General features: G+C 40.6%; 1 protein-coding gene across 4 annotated transcripts in view; it reads left to right on the plus strand.

Moving 5' to 3' along the window:
- Positions 1 to 25829, plus strand: part of ESYT2 (extended synaptotagmin 2) — a 71694-nt gene that overhangs the window by 22630 nt on the left and 23235 nt on the right. For all 4 annotated transcript variants that reach the window (XM_081163545.1, XM_081163546.1, XM_081163548.1 and 1 more), the window contains exons 5-13: positions 1681 to 1753; positions 1989 to 2078; positions 12528 to 12583; positions 18231 to 18351; positions 19726 to 19902; positions 20523 to 20605; positions 22112 to 22160; positions 22699 to 22788; positions 23483 to 23578. In XM_081163545.1, coding sequence (XP_081019671.1) covers positions 1681 to 1753; positions 1989 to 2078; positions 12528 to 12583; positions 18231 to 18351; positions 19726 to 19902; positions 20523 to 20605; positions 22112 to 22160; positions 22699 to 22788; positions 23483 to 23578 — 835 coding nt within the window. The remainder of the gene's footprint in view (positions 1 to 1680; positions 1754 to 1988; positions 2079 to 12527; positions 12584 to 18230; positions 18352 to 19725; positions 19903 to 20522; positions 20606 to 22111; positions 22161 to 22698; positions 22789 to 23482; positions 23579 to 25829) is intronic.

Below are 25829 nucleotides of genomic sequence, written 5' to 3' on the forward strand. Positions count from 1 at the left end.
CTCGCCCCCCCCCCCCTTCTATGAAGTAGATGACAGGGTAAAGAATGAATTGGAGGGTTACACTACACTGCTTTTCATTAACTAGAAAGCTCACATACAACAAACTTTAACAATTTAATTATTATTTTTTTGCCTTGAAGTGGTGCTTAAAAGGTTTTTTGGCTGATTGAATGGTTTAACATGTAGAACATGCTTTCTCTTTGTTTCACTGAGGCCTTAGATCAGCCTTCGTCAACATGGTGCCTGCCAGATGTTTTGGACTAGATCCCTTCGCTGGCTGGGGCTGATGGAAGTTGTAGTCCAGACCATTTGGAGGGTATCAGGTTGGCGAAGGCTGGCTTAGATTCGAAAAAACATACAAATAAGGGGACTTTGGACTTCTCTTTTGAAACTGAGGGGAGGTTCAAAAGCAGTTTGTAATATGGAACGGAGGAGTCTGTTATTTCAAGAAGGCAAAATCTTACTTGTCATGACTAAAGTAGATCTTTGGATCCTGGCCAATAACTTTTTATGTTTTAATAGGCACAAGCAGCACTAACCATAGTTCTTTGCCTTTATACTCTTGTACACTATAAATCTTTAGCTCCTTCCCCTTTAAATTGTGTGAAAAGAAACCACATTAGTCATCTTCAAAGTATTCATGGGGACAAATGGTTAATAAACTTCCTAGTAATGTGTAACATGTCTGTCTGTCATACTTGGGATCTGCAGATTAATGTAGCCTTGCATAGTTCACAGACATTATGCACTCGGTGGATAAAATGTTCTGCTTAACTTGGTGTCCAAATAGCAGATCATGTTTCATACAAGCTGTATTGCAAAGACACAGTCCAAGGAATATGGGTTGAAGGGCAATAGTGTCATTCATGAATTGTATAGGTGCAGCCAGCTAGCCCTTTTCTGATTTGTCTTGTTTACTTCAGTTAGGTATATTTGGTACTGCAAATTAATACAGTACCAAAGAGTCTAATCAGTTTAAAAGTAAAAAACAAAAACAAAAAGCAGGATATAAAAAGTATCTCTTGCACGTACACAGAATATACTGAGCACGTCATAAGGATTGGCAAAACATTTTAACTAATGAGCCTAAATGTGATTTCTGGCATCACCGGTATCAATGAGAAGACCTGCACTGGGAGTGCATGTTACATAGTGTTTGCCATACACGTGGGGTTGTATCAAATGCTAATCATACTGGGAGCTAGACCCTCTGAAATTCATGGACCTAAGTTAGTCATGTCCATTAATTTCATTTGGCCTCTTTTGAGTAGATACTAGTTGGACACAACCCATGGTTTCTAATATGTAGAAAAACGCATTACAGAACATTGTACAAGGGCTGTGATTCAAGGAGGCCGTTAACTCCTGCGGAAATGATTGCACGTTTGCATCAAGGTTTATAAAGCAGTTCCACCTTTAGCAATGCTTCCCTGCCAAATCAAAGGCTGCTGTTTGTAACTGGAATCTAAGCAGAGGCCCTGGAGGAGGCCCTGAAGAGGAAACTACCAGTTTAATCCGATGGCTTGTATCTAGCAAAGCAACACTGGGTCACAGCCTAGGCCTAATCTATTTCGAAAAATGATTTTTAAAGTAAACTTGCCATTGATTTCTAAAAGTGGTCATTTATTAATGGGCTTTAATGTTTAATACAAAATTGCATTGTGTCCTTGTGCTTCTCAGTTTTGTTGGCAATTGTGAAATTGACTTGGAGATCAAGAGGTACTACTGCAGAGCTGGTGTGAAAAGTATACAGGTAAGCTGCGTTTTCCTCCTACCTGACACAAAACTAAATTATTTACAGATACAAATGTCATAAAACTGTGCAATCCTTTCCCCACCCCAAAAAGGAAGCAAACTTTTTAACAATCGTTTTGTTCTGTTCGGCATAGACCTTAAGTATGCAGGTATATTAACAGACTTCTCCATTAACAATGCAGTTCTCTATATTATTAATTCATGTTTAGTATTCTGAATCTTTCCCCCCTTAGATTCATGGCACTATGAGAGTTATATTGGAACCTCTGCTTGGAGATATGCCTTTAATCGGAGCACTGTCTTTATTTTTCCTTAGGAAACCGGTAAGTTAAAAATCTAGATTGCTTCATTCTCTAGTTTACAGATTATTGCTTTTTCACTTCAGTAAACCGGTGCTTAGAATAATTTTCTAAATCTAGGGATGTCTAATGGCAATTTATGGCTCACCCTAGCGTTAGGCCAACCATGGTTCTATTTGAGTAATTCTGGTCCTGAAAATAAATTTGAGGAGATCAGGAGAGACTAGGCCTCCCTCCACTACCCCGTGGTGGGTTGCTGACAAGTCCATGACTGTAACCACCATACCTTGGTCACATCCATACCATATATTTAAAGCACATGGCTTCCCCCAAAGCATTCTGAAAACTAGTTTGTCAAGTGTCCTGGAAATTGTAGCTCTGTGATGGGTAAGCTGTAGTTCCCAATATTCTTTGTCGGAAGCCATGTGTGTTGAACGTATGGTATGGATGCATTCAGAGTAGAAAGCAGGACCTAAACTGGCCTTGGGAGCTACCACTGGCTGATTCTTGATCAACAAGGTTTTGTTGCCTTCAGTAAAGTTGAAGGTCAGTTTACGTTTATGGTAAGAGAACTAAAAACTGTAGTACACTTTTCTATTCTGGCCACCTTTTTCATGCTTGTACAAAGTATAATTTCAATAATCAAATGAAAGGCCATGTTGATACAGTCATGTTTAGGCATCAAAGGTTAATGGTGGTGGGTGTATCTGTTGCCATCCTCTTAATATACCAATATCCACTGCTCCTGAAAGTTGGAATCATTTGTTAAGCAAGCTGTAGTTGGAAACTACTCAAATTCAGTTTTAGTTTCATGACATAATTAACTAAAAGGAAATAAAAACCTAGTGCAACATAATTCAATTGGATTTTAAACAGCTTATATTCTGCAGGTCTGGTGTGCAGGTCTAGTACCTAATTTATGAGAATCTCCACTTTTATTTCAAAAAGGGAAATATCCAGACCTCGTGGTTGCTGAGAAGATGAAAATGAGTTTGAGGATAGCGTTTATGAAGGCTCACAAATCAGATAGGCAGGGATCGTCTGCATGATGAAGTCCCTCTTATATGATCCTAATCTCTTATTTCCTGCCTCTTTTGCCTGCCTCTTTCATTCTCTTTCTTTTTTCCCTCCCCAAAATATTCTGAGCTGCAAACTCCTAAGTATTATTTTGTTGATTGTTATTTAAAATGTTCCCAAACAGTGTTCCCAAACAATGTACAGTAAAGATATCGGAAAACAGAATGTATAATAGAAATAAATATGTAGGGCAGTATCTAACAAAGTGCTTCTGCTAGCACAAAGATTTCCACATGCACAGCAAAACCCATAACAGATTTAGGGGGTACACGGGGAGATGAGAGGGAGAGGAAGTTCCGTTTTGCAGCCAAAAGTCCCTGCATTATTAGAAACACTTCATTGGCTACCACCCATACAGAGCAGATTAAATGCAAAACTTTAAAACTCCAAATTACAGAAATTTTACAGCTATAGACTGCAAAATGGCTGAAGCTGCCTGAAGGCAAGAATTGTAGGCGCATGTCTAATTTTGATTGGTAGCTGATTCCAGAGAGCTTTGTAACTGCTGCAGAGTTACGCAAACTGGAGAGCTCATATAGGTTTGGGCACGGGAAGGTATTGTAAAGTTCTGCCTGCCACTGCAGATGAAGAAGTATTTGACCTTGTTCTGTCATCTTCTGTGAAGATCATACTTTTCATTTGGCATCTTGCTTTGCTCTGCTGTCACTCTGATTTCAGTGTATCCTATAAACAACTAAAATTGGAGGTTAGTGCTTATCATCATCTAAAGGTAGGGGATGTCCCCCACCCTTCCTAGTTATATAGAGTATGCAATATTTGCTTAATAATATCCAGGTGTGGGAAGCGGAGTACAGAAAGGAAAGAGATTTTAATCATTTGTGGGATTTGAGTTGTAGGTTAGTTTCTAAAGCATTTTTATCCTGCTCTTCTGCTGGGAAAGGTCTCCCAGAGCAGCTTACGTAGGATCAATGAAAACAAAACAGTCTGTGTCTATACTGTAGTCTAAAAGGCATGATACAAGAGGAAAACAGGAAGAGGAAAACAAGGGACACTGGGGAACACTTCCTAAAGATACATACTAGTTCTAATGACCACGAACTAGAGTAGGAGCAGTGAAGGGAGTGGAGAATCTGGAGCAGGCACCCCCAAACTCGGCCCTCCAGATGTTATGGGACTATAATTCCCATCATCCCTGACCACTGGTCCTGTCAGCTAGGGATGATGGGAGTTGTAGTCCCAAAACATCTGGAGGGCCAAGTTTGGGGATGTCTGATCTGGAGCTTGTTTCTCAGCAGAACCTATGGAATGGCATCCTATCTTTCCTTCTACAGTTCTCTCTTTTCTCTCCCTCTCCCCCTCTCTCTCCCTCCCCGGTTTTAAATTGAGCTAAAGTTGGGCCATAACTTTTATTAACTGCCAGCATTCAGCCCAAGAACATGTGAAATAATAGCTGGTCTCTGAATGTTAGTAAAATGCTTTTCTTTATTCCTTGGCAAATCACATGATTGACCTCCACTGCCAGAGGCATTATGTTTTCAAGACCCATTGCTGGGAATCGCTGGTGGGCAGAATGCTGTTGCTCTCATGTCCAGCTTGCAGGTTTTCACAGGCATCTTGTGAGCCACTGTGAGACCAGGATGCTGGAGTTCATGGGCCCTTGGCCTCATCTAGCAGACTCATCTCATGTTCTTACGCTCTTCGTCATAAGAAATATTTCATCGCCCTCAGACTTTATACAAGAAAAAGTTTCTAGGTTGCTTTATCTTGGCAGCTACAGCTAATTAGAGTTCGCACCTTTTATAATTGCTCAGCCTCAGGGTGAGGAAAAGGTAAATTGAAGGAGACAAGTTATCCTTCCAGAGACCACACTCTCTGAGCAGAGATCTTCAATATTTTTCCGGGTGAAAAGGATATAAGCGGCAGAGCTCTTTACAAAACAGGGAGGAACTGGCCATAAAAATTCTGGCTCTATAAATTTATGAGAGATGGATCAGAACTGAACTGAGCATGTACAAGGGACTTATTTTTAAAGAGGCAAATCATAAGGAGAGAGAGATTAGAGCAATGCAAAGCTTGGAAGTCTGATAAGAAGTGAAAGGCACCGTGATTTCTACAGCTGCATAATACTACCGCTCTGTTCTTTGGCGTCTCTCTAATGAAAATTTGTGCCAGAATATAGTGGGAAACATCTTTACGGCTCCAGGGTTCAATAAGAACAAGGAGCGTATGTGACTAGAGCAGCCTTTTCCAGTCTGTTGTGCTCTAGACTACAATCCCCATCATACTTGACCATTGGCCATGTTGACTGGGGCTGGTGGGAGCTGGCATCCAGCAACAATCTGGAAGGTCACATGTTCCACTATAGCTTTTGCATCCTGCAAATACCTTAAAAACTTGTAATTCTTAGGATGCAGTAAATTTTGATTTCGCCATGCTAAGGCAATTATTCCTAAAACACCCAATTACTCAAACATGAGAATTTATCATATTGAAAGAGGCTGTAAGAAGTCATCCTCAGTGAAGCAAAAGAGCAAGGATTTAAGCTGCAACTCAGGGGGTTTAATTTGTGGAAGTGAATACTTCATTTTCCTATCAGTGTTTAATATGCAACATTTTTATTTTCCTTGGGTTAGTTCTGTGCTTATTTTAGTTCTGTTCATAGGACACTGAAATAACCTCATTGGCTAAACTTTGCAAACTAGCCACCACCTGCAGTTGTTATGTTTAACATTAAAAAAAGACGACCTGGAGCAAATTCACTGTTTTTTAAATTGGATTAGCTGGTCTGCCCAAGAAGCAGGTGGCTAATAAAGATGTTAAATTATCCTGTCCAGCTTTGCTGCTGTGGTTAGTGGAAACAAGGTTTATTTGGAAAAAGGATTACTGTTTCAGCTGGGGTAATACATGTTAAATAAATTTAAAGGGCATTGCCCCAGGGGTGAACTGCTGCATAAGGAAGTATTGGATGTGCTAAATAAGTAATAGTTGCATTATTGGGATGTAGTTGCTGTCTTGTTTTAGAATAGGGGAACTTCTATTTAGGTTTCCCCCCCCTCCCCCTTACCCATACGAGCTTTTATACAGGGTACCTCAGGTTACAGACGCTTCAGGTTACAGACATCACTAACCCAGAAAGAGTACCTCAGGTTAAGAACTTTGCTTCAGGATGAGAACAGAAATCGTGCGGCAGCGGGAGGCCCCATTAGCTAAAGTGGTATCTCAGGTTAAGAACAGTTTCAGGTTAAGAACGGACCTCCAGAACGAATTAAGTTCTTAACCAGAGGTACCACTGTATTCCATTTCTTTTCTCCATATGAAACAAATGAGTAACCTGTTTCGGGGTGGAGAAAAATATTGGGTGGGGGAGAGAGAAGGGGCTACTGCTGATTCTGACCCTACCCTCTTTTTGGCTTCAGCCTTGCCCATCTCCAGTATACAGCCTCTGAGGAATTAGGGAATGTAGCTCTTGACATAGAAAGGTTCTTGCTTGCTTGAATTTGTACCCCACACTTTAGGCAAAAAAGCTCCCAGAGTGGTTTACATACAATCAATGAAAACATACAGTCCCCTGTCTTAGTCCCCTCTCCCTCTCTTTCTCTTCCTAATCCTAACACACATGGGGAAAGGGTCAGGGAGGAAAGATGAAGGGAAATCAAACTCTGGCAACAATTCTTAAACAGTTCGTTCTTATAATTAACAGCTTACGTAGTTCAGGGGTGGAAGGTGCCTGATGGAGCCAAGCTTTCGGAGCTTCCCACATTCTGAAGTAGAGACATTTCTGCCCTTAAGGAGCTGGTCCATAGCTCAGTGGTAGGGTGCCTGCTTTGCATGCAGAAGGTCCCCGGTTTAGTCCCCAGCATCTACAGGTTGGGCTGGGAAGAAACTCTAGATAGTTATTGCTCTGCTTATCTCCTGCTTGGACTACTGCAATGCACTCTACGTGGGGCAACCTTTGAAAGTGACCCAGAAACTACAACTAATCCAGAACGCGGCAGCTAGACTGGTGGCTGGGAGTGGCCGCTGAGACCACTTAACACCGGTCCTCAAAGACCTACATTGGCTCCCAGTAAGCTTTCTGAGCACAAATCAAAGTGTTGGTGCTGACCTTTCAAGCCCTAAACGGCCTCGGTCCAGCATACCTGAAGGAGTTTCTCCGCCCCCATCGTTCAGCCGAGGCCTTCTGGCAGTTCCCTCACTGCGAGAAGTGAGGTTACAGGGAACCAGTTTGTAGCCTTCTCAGTAGTGACGCCCACCTTGTAGAACGCCCTCCCATCAGATGTCAAGGAAATAAACAATTATCTGACTTTTAGAAGACATCTGAAGGCAGCCCTGTTTAGGGAAGTTTTTAATGTTTGATGTTTTATTGTGTTTTTAATTTCTATTGGGAGCCACCAGTGTGGCTGGGGAAACTCAGCCAGATGGGCGAGGTATAAGTAATAAATAAAAATAATTATTATTAATAGTATACTAGATGTACTAGTGCTGTCTGCTTGCTTCCAGATGTTTCTTTCATTCTCCTCACCCCGCATGAATGAGAGAAATTTCTCCCCCCCCCAAGCCCTTTTGCACATGCCAAATAACTCTGTATGTGTGTGTTGGTGGGAGTTTGTAAAAAAGAAGAAATAGAGGCCAGCCTAGTAAGCCCAGCCAGTATTTTGTGGGCCCCTAGCTTTATAGTTTGCAATAAATTAGACTACATTGTTTAAAAAATGTAGAATTTAAGGGGGATTAGTTTTATGATGCTGTCTCTCGTTCTCTCTCCCCCCACCCACAAAAAAATTATGTGACAATCTGAAACAACTTTTTGTGTTGGATCAAAATTTTACTACTGTCATTTTGCCATCATCTAAAAAACTTGAGAGATGTTGCTGCCAAGAAAAGCTTCTCCTTCAGTATTTTCGTAAGGAAAAGCACAGAGGAATTATTTGGCAACTTGTCGTGGATTTTTTCTTCTCATATTTTCCAGTCCAAACTAACAACTGGCAGTAATTCAGCATACTCCGCAGACAGTATCTGTTGCCGGCCTTGATGACTATATATGGGAACATAGCCTAAATTAATAAATCTGAACATACTTATCTAATGAGTTTGCTCAAGCCTTCTGAGCCATACAGAGATCTTTGTCAGACAGCCCCCACTTTGTACTGGCTGCAAAAATTAGTCATCTTCTTTGAGTAACAGAAGATGGCATACGTAACCGTTACATGTTTATCGAGAGGATATATGTTCAGCTAATTGTGAAGACTTTTAAATGACAGAACAAGCATGAGAAGAATTTGGAAATTTCCTCTGATAGCTTCCCCCCCCCTTATGATTAAAGGTTTGAAAGGGAGAGTCCTGTGGCAGCTTAAAGAGAAAATAGAAAGCCTGTGTCCATATTAGTAAATAGAGCCTGCTTTCTGCAAACTTCAAATTCTCCTCTTTCCTGTCGGAGGCTGGTTCGAGTGGTTGAATGGGCTTGGCTTGCTGTCTGCTGGAGTGTTTGTGCCACTGTTGTGAGGCAGACTGGGCCCCACACTTTCCCACCCTCTTTTTCATGCCGGGGTTACGTCCTACAGGTCGCACCTAAAGCCAAAGTCGCATATAGCCGATGCACATTGGGCTTAATGGTGAATGAGACTGCTGATGTCGTTTCCCCAGATGCACAGCTCCTTTCTGCCCCCCCCCCTTTTTGCCAAACCCGTACAGCTGAATACGTTCAAGTTAAATGCACCTAATTTTTTATTATTTTTACTTTTATTAGATTTATATACCTCCCTTCATCCTAAGATCTCAGGGCATTTCACAGAAGTTGAGGGCTTACTGTATTTTATTAGTGTTTGAGGTGAATAGGAATGAGTGTAGCTGAAAATGTCAGCCCTTTATTCAAAGTGAAAACGTCTTAAGCCTGCACAGGGGGGCGGGACCTGAGTGCTCCTACTTCAAAAATATAATCTCTGCATAGAAAACTAGAAAGGCAAGGTAAAGGCTATACTAAATCCCTTTACATCTTTCTGTATATGGGCAGGCATGTGTATGTAAGAGAGAGAGAGACCATTGTCATAAGAAGCTGCACACGCTTGGAAAATCTTGCATAACCTGGCAAGGATAAAAGCTTTCCTGTGCCCTAGTGATGGCTAAAAGCACCATTCCTGTATATGAAAAGAGAAACCTTGAAACACTTAGGAAGAGTTGTAAACATCTGTATGTTTTGCCCGCCACTTCAAAACCATATATTGGGGTGTTGGTGGTGGCATTGAATTTGCTATGCAGATAGCCTTCAGGGTGTATATTTCGAGAGTATAAGCCCTGTTACACCATATGCAACATTTTCTTCCCAAAAAGTATTCCATGATGGTCTCCCTTCACCTCACTGCTTCTCTCAATCCCTCCCTCCCCCCCCACAAAAAAATTTAAAAAATGTTACACATACTAATCAAAAGGGGCACAGTAACTCTGCCTTGTTCTTGCAAATACCTGCTTGAAGATTATTTTAAAGGGTCACTGAACTGGTTCTTCTGCCCTATGAGTCTTTATTTATTTTTTTCAGAGGGAAAAAAACAATGCTCTTTTCTGTCAGGTAGCTTTATCTTTGAAGCTTCGGACATTTTGACCTGAGTAGATATTTATTTTTTATAGGAGTAGACCTTTGTTTTTCCTCTTGAAGCAATATTAATCTAATCTAGAACACTTGGATGTCTTTTATTGATTAAACCCCCTGTATTTTAGCTGTTCCCAAGCCTGGGTATATTAAATTTGAGAAATCTGTTAAAATGTCTATGTGCATCCTGTGTAAAATATTAAAGAGACCACGGTCTGCTGTGCAGTGCTTCTGAACAAAAACCAGTGGAACAGCAAGGAGTCTCTTCAGTACCAGAGCTTGATGCATATTACATTTAAATGCTGCAATTCTTTTGTGAGACTCAAGGCAGCATCCATAGGGCTCCCCAGTGGTCTCTGATCAAGGCATTGACACAGACTTGCTTGGCTTCAACAAAGTTGCTGCATCATTTACCTTCATTCTTGGGACCATATAACACATTTTTAAAGCAGATAACACAAATACACTTTAAAAACCCCAAGAACTTGAAAGTAATACTTTTTTTGAAACTTCTGTGTCTAATCTCTTGGTCTGTGGGTCTTCGAGACCTCCTGTTTCTAATAGATTCATCTATCGTGGAAGTTTCAGTATACTAAATGTGTGTGTGTGTGTATGTGCATGTATATGTATATATGTGTATGCACACACACACACACACACACACACACACACATATGTGTGTGTAGGCATGTGTCCGAAGGCAGCCCTGTTTAGGGAAGTTTTTAATTACTGATGTTTTAATGTATTTTTAATCTTTTGTTGGAAGCCTCCCAGAGTGGCTGGGGAAACCCAGCCAGATGGGTGGAAAATAAATAAGGGGAAACCCAGCCAGATGGGTGGAAAATAAATAATGATATTGTTATTGTTATTGTTATTATTATACATATGCCAGAGGTGCTTTGTAGCAAGAGAGTATTGTCATTTAGCAAAAAACAAACAAAACTGACAGCCTTGTGGAAGAGTGATGCAATTCTATAGTGGGAGATTAAAACAAAGGCACAAAGATAAGTGATTTCTAAGTAAACTCTCTACCATCTCCACAACTGTGTTTAACGTTTAATGCAGACTGGTACACTTGGCAAGTTTGAGGCATCCTTTTTACCTGCTAGTGCCACGTTTCGCTAGCAGTCCTTTGGCAGTACTACGTGATCTTTCGCAGTGAGCTAGTAACAAAGAATTTTATTAGAAGTGGAGCCAAGGGCGGGGGGGGGGGACTAAACCACAAAAAAGAGAAGCAGAATTGAGCAATTATTCCCAGTCATGATTTAAAAGTGCAAACATGGGGGTGGAGGAATGGGAATCTATGGCTGAAGGACTGTCAAATCCCAAACCATGCTGCTCAGGGCAGGTGGGGTGGGGTGGGCAGGCGGGCAGCTGAAAGGAAGAAAAGTTTGGCAGCTACAAGGCTGGCACATTTCCCCTTGTGGAACACACCTCTGTATTCTAACACCTCGCTCGCTGCCTGCTCCAACAACAGCTGCAATGCTGCAGCAGCACTTCCAGCATCTTTGCAGGAGCAGCGCAGTGCTTGTGCAGCAGTATGCTTGCTGAAGTGGCCTGGACTGGCGGCTTCTCCACTTGCTCAGACAGACAGGAGCCTTTCTCAACAGTGCTGTCTGTGACTTGCCGGGAGAACAACCAGGCCAGGCCAGCAGCATGCCAACACATTGGCATTGCCAGGGCACTGGCTCAGGAAAACTGAAATGGCTGGGATGTGGGGGCTGCCATTGCCTGCTCCAGCATCCGCTGCCTGAGGCAGCCACCTCACACTTTCAAATGGTGGAGCCAGCCTTGCCTGTAAGGAAGTTGGTTGGTGGGGGGCTCTCATAGGTTCTAGGCTTTTTCTGATGAATTGTTCTGTATAATCAATACTGTACCTTTCCCTGTATAAGATTAGGTTTTTTTCCTAAAAAATAATGTCAAAAATTAGGGGGCGTCTTATGCACGGATAGTGCCAAGGGTGGACTGGCGATTGGTTGTTGCCGCAAAAATAGGGCGTGTCTTATACATGGGGGCGTCTTTTAGATGGGAAAATACGGCAATTAAAAGAATGATTTCAGAAGTTCTCCAAGAAGGCTTAGGTGTGGGGTGTGTGTATGTGTGTAAAGCTTGGCTCTTTGTTGAGTTGACTCTTTTCCTCATGACTTTTAGTCTGTTCTGTGATATCATAGTAGTGCAGCCAATGGCTAGGGAGGGTTGCAAACACGGCACAGTTACAGTATAAGATACCCTCTTTTATAATGAGAGAAAACTAGAACCGACATTATGTTACTAATGTGCATTATTTCTTAATGTGCAATGTTACGTAATCTTGCAATAAATTTAGCAACTATTTTTGTAGCCGTTAAGCTACGTTCCTTAACACACTTCACTTTTAAGAGTTGGCCTGTTTGATTTCTAATGGTAATGATTTCCACAGTAAATTTCTTTTTAGAATAGGAGCCTAGCATGTTTTATGCAAGTAACTATTCTGAGGGTCATCCTGATGTTCTTAATCTGTAGGTATAAATAGTTTGTATTGTATCCTTCCTGATGTTGGACAGTACTCATAAAGGGGCTAAAACAAATGCTTTCCTTAATTTCATATTTTGGCTGAAATTTGCATGTATTTTAGTGTTAAACTGATTGCTTTCTGCCATCTAGCTTCTGGGATAGCTCAGTCAATAGAGCATGAAACTCTTAATTGCAGGGTTGTGGGTTCAAGCCCCACTTTGGGGGGAAAATATTTCAGGACCTTCGTGTTCCTGTCCAACTCTACAATTCCGTGATTCTATTATCCTTACGGCTATCAGAATGTATGACTGTTTCTTAAGCGCTGGGCAACATTTAAAATTGTTTCCCCCCCTTGTCTTCAGCTTTTGGAAATTAACTGGACAGGACTGACCAATCTTCTGGATATTCCAGGACTAAAGTAAGCCAAAAATTGAATGTGAAACTATTTTTTTAAAATAAGTGTTTGTGTGTGTGTGTGTGCATAATTACACAATATAATTCCAAAGAAATAAGTGTTTGTGTGGGTGGGTGTGCATAATTACACAATATAATTCCAAAGAAATAAGTGTTTGTGTTACATCTGGTCTCTGCTATACTTTTTGGGAAACTGTCAATGTGATAGGTTGAGTTGATACACATACTACGTCTAAACATTGGGATTGGGCAGTGCTTAACCCTCAGTGAGCTCTAGAAAACTTTAGAAGAAGAGGAATTGACAAATGTTCTGGCTTTTAGCTTTTTCAGTGTGCATGCATGTAGGTTTTTTATGATTTTTTAAAGACAAACAGTAGTAGTAGATAAGAATTTGCAAATGGAACGGCACAAAAAAACCTTTCAGACATGGGTAAGGAAAGTACATATGGGGAGTTGGAAATTCTCCTAAAGACCCAAGCTAGCTGTTTTGCAAGCTGCGAACTGCATCTTGTACAGTTTGTTTTGGCTTCCAAAAAACCAGCCAAAAGAGTTGCAAAATTATAGGTGGCAAAGGTTAACTTTGCTTTGCTGTGAGCTTTCTGGTGAATAGCATCGTTTGTAATTTGCAGCAGTATAACATCTGGAAGAAAACAAGGTGTTTCTATGCAGGGAAAAAACTGCTAGCATTCTAGCTATATTTGGCTTGCCCATTCAAAGGAAAGAATGCAGTCAGTCTACTTTTGTTGCAGTCAAGAGAAGTCCCAGACTTGAGGTGGTGCATATTTGAGGCTAACTTGTAAAGCTCCACCCAGTAGTGTAAACTCTGAAATCCTATGCTTACTGTTGATTAATTTCTCTCTCTTTCTTGAGCTCTCCATTTGGGACAAGCTTCTTGTGAATCTCTCTCTAAAACTTTCAGGCATAACTGAGTATCTTTGTTTCTTATTGCTGTCTCCAAATGCAGTAAGAAATTCTTGATGCTACTTTATTACAGTACTTTTGAGAGAGACAGAGAGAGAGAAAATGCCAGCTTTTTTTTTTCTTGCGAAATTAATTGGGGTGGGGTTGCAAAATGTAGGTTTCCTAAAAAAAAACTTGCAGCAAAAGTTCATCGCAGACTCTAATTATAACTTGCAGTCATGTGGCCATTTCCACTGGTTGGGCATGTTGGTGCCCCAGTTTGTCCTGCTGTGCATTTAATGATGTGCACTAAGCATCTGCTAGCAGCTGCAGAGGTGTTTGCGTAATTACTCACTGTGTTGTGGCAGTATGGTGCTCTTGAGTCAGCAGATCCTCGCACTAAAGCAGGGGTCAGCATTCTTTTTCAGCTGTGGCCCACCGTCCCTCAGACCATGTGGTGGGCCGGACTATATTGGGGGTGGAAATGAATGAATTCCTGTGCCCCACAAATAACCCAGAGATGCATTTTAAATGAAAGGACACATGCTACTCATGTAGAAACGTGCCGATTCCTGGACCGTCCGTGGGCGAGATTTAGAAGGCGATTGGGCCGCATCTGGCCCCCAGGCCTTAGGTTGCCTACCCCTGCACTAAAGCACAGCTGGCTTTGGTGGGAGCCTGCCCACTCCCTGCTTGGATATTGATTCCATCCCTCCGACCCCTGGAAATCTTTATTTCGCAGTCACACTGGGATTGTTCATATCAACTCATTTTTAGGAAGCGACTAACTACCTTGAACACCCACAAATCCAGAGTAATTGTCCTCTGTGAAAATCTTTTTTTTGCTTTCTTTTTTACAATTTTTTAAATTTAATTTTTTAATTTGTATTCTGACAGATAAACTTGACATACAAACATATAACAATTAAACATCAAAAAGTGAAAAAAAATTATAATAAAAAGATGTTAATACACAAAACGAAACAAAATTTACAAAAAAGAAAAAGAGAAGAAAAAGAAAATAATGATTAAAATAATCACATATCTCAAAAACGATATATGTAACCAAATTTCATATCCATTTTCTTCATTGACTTCCTTCATCTTCTATGCGGGTCTGATATCAACCTTAGTAATCTGTTTCCGTTTGTCTACTTATTATCTCTCTTTGTAATTCTCTTTAATTCTCTTTTTTCTAATCATATATCAGTTTGCAGAAGTTAATTAAAACAAGTCCAAGCAGTAATATGTGGGCATTGCTTTTTCAAATATTCATTGTATTTTTCCCAATCTTTTTGAAATTTTTGCTTGCTGTGGCCCCTGATCGCATCTGTCATCCTTGCTAATTCAGCATAACTAAATAGTTTGTCTTGCCACTCTTTTTTGGTTGGAATTGTCTCTTTCCCCCCAGTTTTCTGCGATCAAGGTTCTAGCTGCCGCCATGGCATACAAAAATACTTTATCATCTTTAGATATATCTGTATCAATTATTCCCAGCAGGAAGGCTTCTGTCTCTCCCCCCCAAAAAAAATTGTATTTAAAGATTTTCTTCATTTCTTTTTTACATTTTCAAAACGAAAGTCCTGGCTGACTTGTTAAAAGCCTTTTAAAATGTTTTTAAATTGACAGTTGGCTCAAAGCATTAAATATTGTGTAACTTCCTAGCAGAGAGAGAAGATACAAATAAGCTAATGACTTTGTATGAGTTCAATGAATCCAAGTGTTAAGGTAGTATGGCTGCATTCTACTTCTGTTCCTTTGAGTAAGGTGCAATTGTTTTTTTGCAAAACTTCCAAACACAGTGCGGAAACTAGCTTCCCTCCTCATATAAAATTTAAAACACCGTGGTGTTCATTTGATCTGTACTGATATCAATAGGGCTCAAATGTTTTCTTGGATACCACAGTAAAAATGTGAAAGTCTAAGTTCGGAAGAGCTCTAGCTGCAAGGCTAGATGAAACATTACGAGGATTGCACACCTATCAGTTGTTTTCACAGAGAGAATATGCTCCGCCAATCTACTCAAGCTATTTAGCCTCAATCTACTGTTTTCACCATCATTTAATAATGTCACATGAGACTCACACATTCTCTTTTCTTTCCCTTATCTGGCATTCAGCTTCTCTGTAAGCTTCATAGTTTTGAAAAATGGCTATATAAACTGGTTGGATGATGAAAGGCATGGCCATTTCCCACTGTTGACTCTTTTCCACTGTTTGCCTGCCTGCCTGCCTGCCGCAGTACTGTGGACTGTAATATTTTATACTGATGTTCTGAAAAATTCTGATTCCTGATCAGAGTGGGTGGTGTACAACATTAGTACCTATTTGTCACATGTAGACTACCCATAGCATCTGCCTGCCTTCTCAAAAAATTGTTACAGAAGAAGATTGACAAATGTCCACGTATGTGCTGATACCTTAAGGCTGATGTACTTGTGGAAGCTGCTTTGACTTCCTCCCTGGTGTTGTTTGCACTGACATAGCAAACTGTGTGACCTGGGATAACTCAGCCTCAGAGCATGAGACTCTTAATCTCAAGGTTGTGAGTTCGAGCCCGACTTGGGCAAAAGATTCCTGCATTGCAGGGGGATGGACTAGATGACCCTCAGTGTCCCTTCCAGCTCTACATTACTGTGATTCTTTGAGCTTGGATCAGTTCGTTACTGTGTGGCTTCCACATGCTCACAAGCTCCAAGTTCAGTCACCTTAGTGGTGCATGTCATGTGCTGTTTCGCTATGGGTTAAACCACAGAGCCTAGGACTTGCCAATCAGAAGTCGCGGTTCGAATCCCCGCGACGAGGTGAGCTCCCGTTGCTCGGTTCCTGCTCCTGCCAACCTAGCAGTTCGAAAGCATGTCAAAGTGCAAGTAGATAAATAGGTACCACTCCGGCAGGAAGGTAAACGGCGTTTCTGTGTGCTGCTCTGGTTCGCCAGAAGCGGCTTAGTCATGCTGGCCACATGACCCGGAAGCTGTACGGCGGCTCCCCTGGCCAATAAAGCGAGATGAGCGGCGCAACCCCAGAGTCGGTCACGACTGGACCTAATGGTCAGGGGTCCCTTTACCTTTACCTTTACCCCTTAGAAAAGCAAAGTACCGTATTTTTCGCTCTATAAGACTCACTAGACCACAAGACGCACCTAGTTTTTGGAGGAGGAAAACAAGAAAAAAATATTCTGAATCTCAGAAGCCAGAACAGCAAGAGGGATCACTGCGCAGTGAAAGCAGCAATCCCTCTTGCTGTTCTGGCTTCTGGGATAGCTGCGCAGCCTGCATTCGCTCCATAAGATGCACACACAGTTCCCCTTACTTTTTAGGAGGGAAAAAGTGAGTCTTATAGAGCAAAAAATACGGTAATTAACTTTTGTATGTTGATTACTTTAAGCTATCATCAGTTTCATCAATATATGATCTATGAAACAATAACTTGAAGTAATGGGCCTTATTTTCTATTCAACGGTATTTTATAGTAAACAATTAAGGCAACCCAGAGAAGAATGAATAATGTTTATACAAAGCCTCTTATTCCTGCCCCTTATTCTGAGCTACTGTTTCCATCTTGTGGCCATTGAAGGTAACAGTGCTTGGGACCCACGTCGTAAACTCTGGAAACTTCAGTGTTTCCATTTTGGCATCGTTGTAGGCTCTCTAAGTGGTGGATGAATCTTATGTACCGTATTTACTTGAATCTAATGCTCACCTCTTTTGGCCAAATTAGGTTGCAAAAATTGAGGTGCGTATTAGATTTGATGGCACATCTGCATTTGCCAGCAATATCTTTTTTGGTTTCAAGGTTCTGAAAACTGAGGTGCGCATTAGATTCGATGGCGCATTAGACTCGAGTTAATACGGTACCTCTAGGGATAGACTGATGATAATGCAAATGTAGTAAATTCAAATGTATAGCACTCCCTGACCCAAGGAAGCAGGGTTGGTGTCAAGGCAGTTGTTGTGGGAACTAATTCAAAGCAGGGATCCCATTAACAAGAGCCTTCGTACCTCATGTTGTGAGGAGGTAGACCCCTAGAAGGGTGTCTTGGGATGGTGGATGGGGTCTTATGCAGAGTGTCTTGGTCAAGGATTGACCAAAATCTGGCATAGCCCCTAAAGCAAATAGCACCTGGTTTGTCAAATTGCACTTATGAAATGGTTCAGGGTGAAAGGATAATTTGTAGGAGGAGTTCTAATACCACTCAACATGGAGATAGATAGATAGATAGATAGATAGATAGATAGATAGATAGATTTCCTCCAGACTTCATTAAAACAAAACAAAAAGCCAGGAGTCCTAACTGAAATGACTTCAGCTAATCAGGTCATATGATCTTGCTATTTGGGTCAGTTCTATATATACCCTTTCTTACAAAATTGAATGTAGATGAAAGGGAAAATCCAAGAATTTTAAGAAGTCCACGGAACTAGCCCAGAATTTTAACCAACACGTAAATGGGGCTGAAAAAATATTTCTGCAGCCTGCATATATAGGTAGATTTGCTGTACGCTCTATAAATCTGGTTGTCACTTTTTAATTAGAAGATGAAGAAATGTTGGAAGAGAAATTGTGTTGGCAGTTTGCCTGAAATTTATTTACACTCCGGAGTTGAAATTCCTTAGCCTGCAATGTTAACGGAAGCATAAATAACTGTGGCTTCAGCAAATGTAATAACTGTTTAAATAGTGAAGGTGTGTCAAAAGTGCAACTAAGGCAAGATGTCTTAAAATAACTTCTCCTCCATTTTCTTCCCAATAGCGGTTTATCAGACACTATAATATCAGACATCATATCCAATTACCTGGTGCTTCCAAACAGGATCACTGTTCCTCTCGTCAGTGAGGTACAGATTGCTCAGTTGCGCTTCCCCATACCAAAGGTAAGAATTTTAGCATAAAATTATAAAAGAATACAGTGTGAACTCAGTATTATTTGAGTAACCTTTGCAGAACCATTCTGATTCGTGAAAGTTTGATAAACACTATTTGTGAAGACCCTAAAAATCTGGATGCTGAGCGTATGACAGTAACTTCAGGTGGGTTTAGCCTTCCAGGGTGAAGCTAGGAATTTCCTTCCCTGTCATGGACAATATTTGAACAAAAGTATTTTAATGACTCTTCGTTTCCATACCTCAGGTTTTTCCATTTGTATAACTTAATGCTTATTTTGGGTAAAATTCTGAAATGATGAAGCAGTACAAAATCTAATGCAGCAATATCACAAGTTCATACGTGGAAAAAATAGACCAAAATTACTTCTGGAATGTTCTGGATAACCAGAGAAACTAACAGGAACAGGCAGTTTTTCACAGATACTTAAATCTTGAGTCTGAGTGCAGACCAGGTGACTGATCAAGTCTGTACCTGCTTAGCTTTAACCAGTGCTTTTTTTCTTAATTTTTTTTAGAGGTACTCTCATTTTCCTAATCATACTGAAATACTGCCCCTCAATGAGGCCAAACTTAGATTCACAAATGTTTAGAGATATGCGTCCCCATGCGTTTCCCCAGGGGGGAAAAAACTGGCTTTAACAACTCTTTGGAATCTAGTACTGCTATGCCATGCACTATGCTCCAAATCAAGATTAAAGAAATATAATCCAAAATAATAATGAATTTGCTTTCTGTTCTGTCATAAATTGGCAGAACATACCATCCAGTCATAGATACATGCCCTTAGAATAGAATCTACTATGTAGACTTGCGGTACTATGCAGGTAACCCAGAGCAATCCTGTGACCAGAGATTGATAAGCCTTTGAGGGCTAATTCCATATACATGTTTAGCTTGGAGAAGAGGAGGTTAAGGGGTGATATGATAGCCATGTTCAAATATATAAAAGGATGTCATATAGAGGAGGGAGAAAGATTGTTTTCTGCTGCTCCAGAGAAGCGGACACGGAGCAATGGATCCAAACTACAAGAAAGAAGATTCCACCTAAACATTAGGAAGAACTTCCTGACAGTAAGAGCTGTTCGACAGTGGAATTTGCTGCCAAGGAGTGTGGTGGAGTCTCCTACTTTGGAGGTCTTTAAGCAGAGGCTTGACAACCATATGTCAGGAATGCTCTGATGGTGTTTCCTGCTTGGCAGGGGGTTGGACTCGATGGCCCTTGTGGTCTATTCCAACTCTATGATTCTAAGGATTGATTCTAAGTCAAGTTAATGGTCAGTCATCCTGCTGTGGAAAGAATTTGTGTTGATACTTTATTGTTGAAAACTATATGATGGATAACTATTTCTTGCATCTTGACAGGGTGTACTAAGGATACACTTCATTGAAGCTCAGGATCTTGAGGGAAAAGATACTTACCTAAAGGGAATTGTTAAAGGGAAGTCTGACCCGTACGGAATCATTCGTGTGGGTAATCAAATTTTCCAAAGCAAAGTCATCAAAGAAAATCTCAACCCAAAGTGGAACGAAGTTTATGAGGTACAAAGTTTAAAATTGCTGTTCGATATTGGTACCCATTCTTCAAATGGTATTAAAATAGAGCCTTTGAGGGCTAATTCCGTATACATCTTTCTTACATGGAGAGATAATCACCTTGTGTGTCTTTTCTGCTGCTGGTATATGGACTACTGCAGCTGTCAGCACAACAGATTAGTTCAGGTATAATGCCAAGCCATTGTTTGGTGCTGTGTGAACAATGATGATAGTAATAATAATAATAATAGACAAGACTAACTTAGCACCATTAAATTCAGTGGCTCTACTCTGAGAAAAACTTAAATACAACCCGTTCACAATGGTTAATTTCTGGGTGGTGTTGCTAAGCCACTTTGTTCTGAAGTTAAACTGTGTAAAAAAATTTCATTCTTAAAAGGTGAGGATGTAAAAGAGTTTTCTTTAGTTATTCATTTTTATCTATATGGTAGTAATAAATCCTATTGGTTTATCAGCATCCTTATAATCAGAGCTGTGCGTATCCTGCATTTCTCTACTTATACATAATTCTGTAGTGATAGGTATTTTGTATAATGTAGACACATTAAAAGCCATGTCAGATATTTGTGCTGAATAGGTTACCTTATTCACTACTTTATTTGCAGGCCTTAGTGTATGAGCACCCAGGACAGGAATTGGAGATTGAGCTCTTTGATGAAGACCCAGACAAGGATGACTTCCTGGGAAGGTAAATGCCAAGCAAGATACATTTATGATATTGGCAAAAAATAGTTGTTCTTCTGATTTGAATGTTAACAGATAAAATTCCATGCTTCCTGTGTTTTAAGTATTTTTTAGTCCTTGTTTTCTCTTTGCGTGCCACTGCCAGAATCCCTCTTTCTATACTGTGGTACCTCGGGTTAAGAACTTAATTTGTTCCGGAGGTCCATTCTTAACCTGAAACTGTTCTTAACCTGAGGTGCCACTTTAGCTAATGGGGCCTCCCGCTGCCACTGCGCCGTCGTCATGCGATTTCTGTTCTCATCCTGAAGCAAAGTTCTTAACCCGAGGTACTATTTTTGGGTTAGTGAAGTCTGTAACCTGAAGCATCTGTAACCGGAGGTACAACTGTAAATGAAAGGGAAGGGAAAGCTGAACTCGGCAGAACTTGAAGAAAAATAGTTAACATCTCCAAATGCAGTATTGGCATATACACAGAACAGTTGCCTTTTCAAAATGCCATGGTAATGCATGCATGGCATTTTAAAAATACCTACATGCTGAAAAGAAATAAATGTTGTAAGTCTTAGAAGTAACAATATGTTCCTACCTAATTCTTATGCTCTATTGCTTTTACTATTGTAACATATCTGGCTTTAGCTGCCTGATACGTTGCCTGAGGAATAAACCATAAAAAGCTCATATGTGCCCTCATGGAAGCCATGCTCTGTTGTTTTCCCCCAGAACACCATGTTATCGCAATTCAAGGACCTAATTTATGTCTTTTCCACAACAATTGCAAATGTGGCAATTTTCTTCAAAGCTCTTAACAAGCAGACACCCTTTGCTTTATATATCCTTACCAATTCCTTTCTTGCCCCATGAGAACTTAGATGCTATTCTCATTCTTTATGGACCTCTTCTCCCAATATGAACCAACCCAGACTCTGCAGTCATCATCTGAGGCACTTTTTTGTGTGCTTTCTCCATGAGAGGTCTGGAGGGTGGCAACACGAGAACGGGCCTTTTCTGTGGTAGCTCCCCGTTTGTGGAATGATCTCCCTAGAGGGGCTCGCCTGGTGCCTTCATTCTATACTTTAGGTGCCTGGTGAAAACGTTTCTCTATAACCAGGCCTTTGGCATTCTAGGACCTTTAAACTTTGCTTGTGGGAGTGGGGTCATTGGTTTGTTTTATTATAGGCTGCGACCATTTTGTGCATGTCCAATTGACACATAACCTTTTGGACCCAGGAAGGGATTGCATGGGGGCAAGGACCAGAACCCCTGCACAAAATGCCCCCCCCCCGGTATTATTTATTTTGTGTTCTCATTTTGTATTTTTATGTTGTGATCCGCCCTGTGATCTTCAGATGAAAGGCGGTATACAAACTTCATAAGCAACAACAAATTATCATAAGGATAGCATAAATATAATTAGATTAACCCACTATCCTTTTTAATACTTCATTGATCCCTCCAACAATACGACTTACAGAAGAGATAATGATATTATTCTAATGTGTTTTTCTCCTAGTCTAATGATAGACCTAATTGAGGTCGAAAAGGAGCGCCATTTAGATGAGGTAAGTCTCTACCTGCTCTTTGGTGGGAAGAGTGTACCAGGGCTCATACCCTGAGGTAGTCAGCCTACGGTGCTTAATCACACTTCAGATTCAAATGTTGAAAGATTTGATGGACCTTCCTTCCAAGATTGCAGCCTCCCTCTGCAACAGATTTCTACATTTTTATAACACCGTTTCTGTGGAACCTCTGTGTCAATTTATTATGATGGCAGACATTCCGAAGTCGTAGAATTGTGGCATGAATGGTCACAGCATGTGGAAGTCACTGATAGTCGTTGGTTAAAATGTTTTTTGTAAGGAAGTGTTTGTACAATGTCTTAACATGAAGTCATTTTTATTGTTGTGTTAGAACATGGATTGAATGTAAAAGATAAATGGCAGTCATGTTGACTTAGCTGTTTTTGTTGGTTAGTTTCATGATGCTATGTCAGTGTGCCATTTCACAAAGTACCAGTAGTATGTCATGAAACAGGAATCTATAATATCACATTAGTGGATGGCTTTGCCTCTCACAATCTTTTATTTACTTTGCCTACAGTGGTTTACTTTGGATGAAGTTTCCAAAGGAAGATTGCATTTAAAACTAGAATGGCTCACATTGATGCCTACTGCAGAGAATCTTGATCAGGTATTTTGTTTTATCTTTTTAATACATGGTCTCGCAGCTTTAAACAGAGCTAAATATAGATAAGAACGAAGACCTGGGTCTATACACGCACATAAGTCATATTGCTTGATAAACAATGGTTTGTTATTGCATGTGCAAGAACCACAATGACCCTCAGGCTTCCATGCAGCTAGGAAGAGGACTTAAGAAGCTTTTACTTTCTGTTTTACGTAAACTGTGGCTTCCTGTTTTCTCCAAACTGGGATCATGGTATACAGATGCTAGCTACAGAAGCCATGGTTTAGAGTTGGCTTGAATTGATTCAGAGTATATGCTAAACACAGTCCCTGGTTCAGGTAAAGCAGAAAGCAAAAAGAAAAATGGTTCTGAACCCTCCTTCAGCCATGTCGGAGGTGGATGGAGGCGTGTGTGATTCTGAGTTGCACAGTTACTTGTGCGTGTCTTACCATGGCATTCCAACAGAGCCCCCCCCCCCAATATACCATATTTTCCTGTCTATAAGACGCCCCTATGTATAAGATGCCCCTTATTTTGGGTGACTCGGATTTAAGAGAATGGGGAGAGATCTATCGGTGTATAAGATGCCCCCAACTTTGGACATTATTTTTTTAGGAAAGAAACCTAGTCTTATACATGGGAAAATATGGTAATTAACTTGAACATTTCTTTTAAATGATGCCTCTCTTACTTTTAGGTTCTAAAAAGCATTCGAGCTGATAAAGATCAAGCCAATGATGGCCTGTCGTCAGCATTGCTTATTCTCTATTTGGATTCCGCAAGAAATCTGCCAGTAAGTCTCTTTGCGGTAATGGCATTTCTCTTCGAGTGATTCCCATTTTTTTATTCTGTCACACCTTGCTTATTACTAAGCCACTTTGCCTCACTAACTCACATTATGCCATGTTTTTAATTACATTTTCATCTGCATTCTGCAACATTAGCATCTTTTTATAGTAAACACACATGGCGATTGAGTCTGTTTGCGTCACTGGTCTACCAATGCATTTTCAGAACTTATAAAAGATTTTGATTAAACTTGTAGCCTTGAAAGAAAACACACGAGCAGTCCTATGAAAAGTGTGCCAAGCCCAATAGAAGTATATTCACTTGGATTCAAGAATGGATACTTTGGGGGCTTATATCTGTGTTTTTCTATGGTTAGGGCTGCAGTCTTAGGTATGCATAGTAAGACTGGTTGGTTTGTGTCCTGACTTTTGTTCCATGAATAGAAGGAGAGTTGTGCTGAGTGAAACTCTGCTTCTGTGAATGGAAGATCTTTTGAATCACGGAGCAAAAAATAAATAAATCAGAGACCCAGGCTGTAGCTGAGCGAGCATATGTAGGATTATACTCCTTGTTTTATGATGGCATTGTTTGGAGTTGGCCACCGTTTTGTGAACATGGGAGTATGCACATAAAACAAAGCTTTTGTTTACTTCTTCCAAATAGCAGCTCCTATATAGTAGTATAGGCTCTACTTGCTTCAGAACAAAAAAAAAAAAAACATAATTCTGCAAGTGCAGATCTCCTGCCTATACTTATTTGGATCAAGGCCAACCATTTGATGTGCGTAACTTAATACCATTATTCCTTATAAGAAAATTCCCTGATTTAGGCTGTATGTCTTACTAGGTCTTCTCAGGCACAAAGGGAACCCTGAATGAAAAGAGAAATTACAAAGACAAGGAATTGCTTTTTTTAAAAAATGAGCCCATAGTGCTGCTCTTAAGGAGTGATGATTTTCAAGGAACATTTCCAAAATGGGGATGTGAAAAATTAAGGAAACAAGCTGCACCTGTATCTTCTGACAGGAGGGAGGCTTCACTTGGAAGCCGCAAGCTGCAAAGACCCAAAGATCTTTGGGAGAAGCTGAGCAGCAAGATCCAGTTGCCTTTCAGCTATTTTTCTGTATACTTCTGCTGGGTAGTTGGGAGCTGCTACTCTCCCAAGAGTAGACGCTCTTCCATTTTAGGTTGTTCCCTTGCTCTGTTAATGAGTAATAGACTTGGCCATTTTTTTAGGCTGAGTTAAAGGGGACGCAGGTGGCGCTGTGGGTTAAACCACAGAGCCTAAGTCTTGCCGATCAGAAGGTTGGCGGTTCGAATCCCTGCAACGGGGTGAGCTCCCGTTGCTCGGTCCCTGCTCCTGCCAACCTAGCAGTTCGAAAGCACATCAAAAGTGCAAGTAGATGAATAGGTACCGCTCCGGCGGGAAGGTAAACAGTGTTTCCGTGCACTGCTCTGGTTCACCAGAAGCGGCTTAGTCATGCTGGCCACATGACCAGGAAGCTGTACGCTGGCTCCCTCGGCTGATAAAGCAAGATGAGCACCGCAACCCCAGAGTCGGTCACGACTGGACCTAATGGTCAGGGGTCCCTTTACTTTTACCTAAAGACTGCTCCTTCTTGACTCCATTCATATCTGCCTTTTGAAGAGATGGCAAACTTATTAAGGACCTTGAGTCTGCCTGCTTCCTGTTTTCTACCATGCAGACCAAATTTCAGAAGTGAATTCTGGAATGGCCCAGATTTGCTAATCTCTGGTGATATTTTAAAGAGAAAGTAAGAAATGGATATTGGTCTTGGAGTACTTGCTTCTTACACTTGAAACAGTGCTATGCATCAGTATGTTTAAAGGTTAATTTTCTCAACGACACATTTTCTGTGCTGTTATTAAGGTTGCCGGGTGCAATCTTTACACTAATGTTTTAGTTTTCTGCAATCATTGATACCCAAAGAAGTAACTTGTTTCAATCTAAAATGCTACTGGTGGTTTTCCTGGTTTGTTTGGGGGACCGGGATTGGGAAAGTGTTGTGTAATGTCTTTATAAAAAAATAAAATGTGGTCACGTTTTTCTATTTCCTTTCCATTACATGTTTAAAGGGTTTTTTTGTAGTTTTTAGTTTTACGTGGAGAAACGTGAAACTTTTAAATAAACCAATCCATTGGGACATGATGTTCAATGTAGATTAATAAGTAACTGGGTGGATAGTGCATATGACTTTACAGGATCTCATAGCATAATTGAAGTTTACTTGATGG

Source organism: Podarcis bocagei, assembly GCF_964188305.1.
Source record: "Podarcis bocagei genome assembly, chromosome: 12".
In the NCBI taxonomy this organism is placed as follows: domain Eukaryota; kingdom Metazoa; phylum Chordata; class Lepidosauria; order Squamata; family Lacertidae; genus Podarcis; species Podarcis bocagei.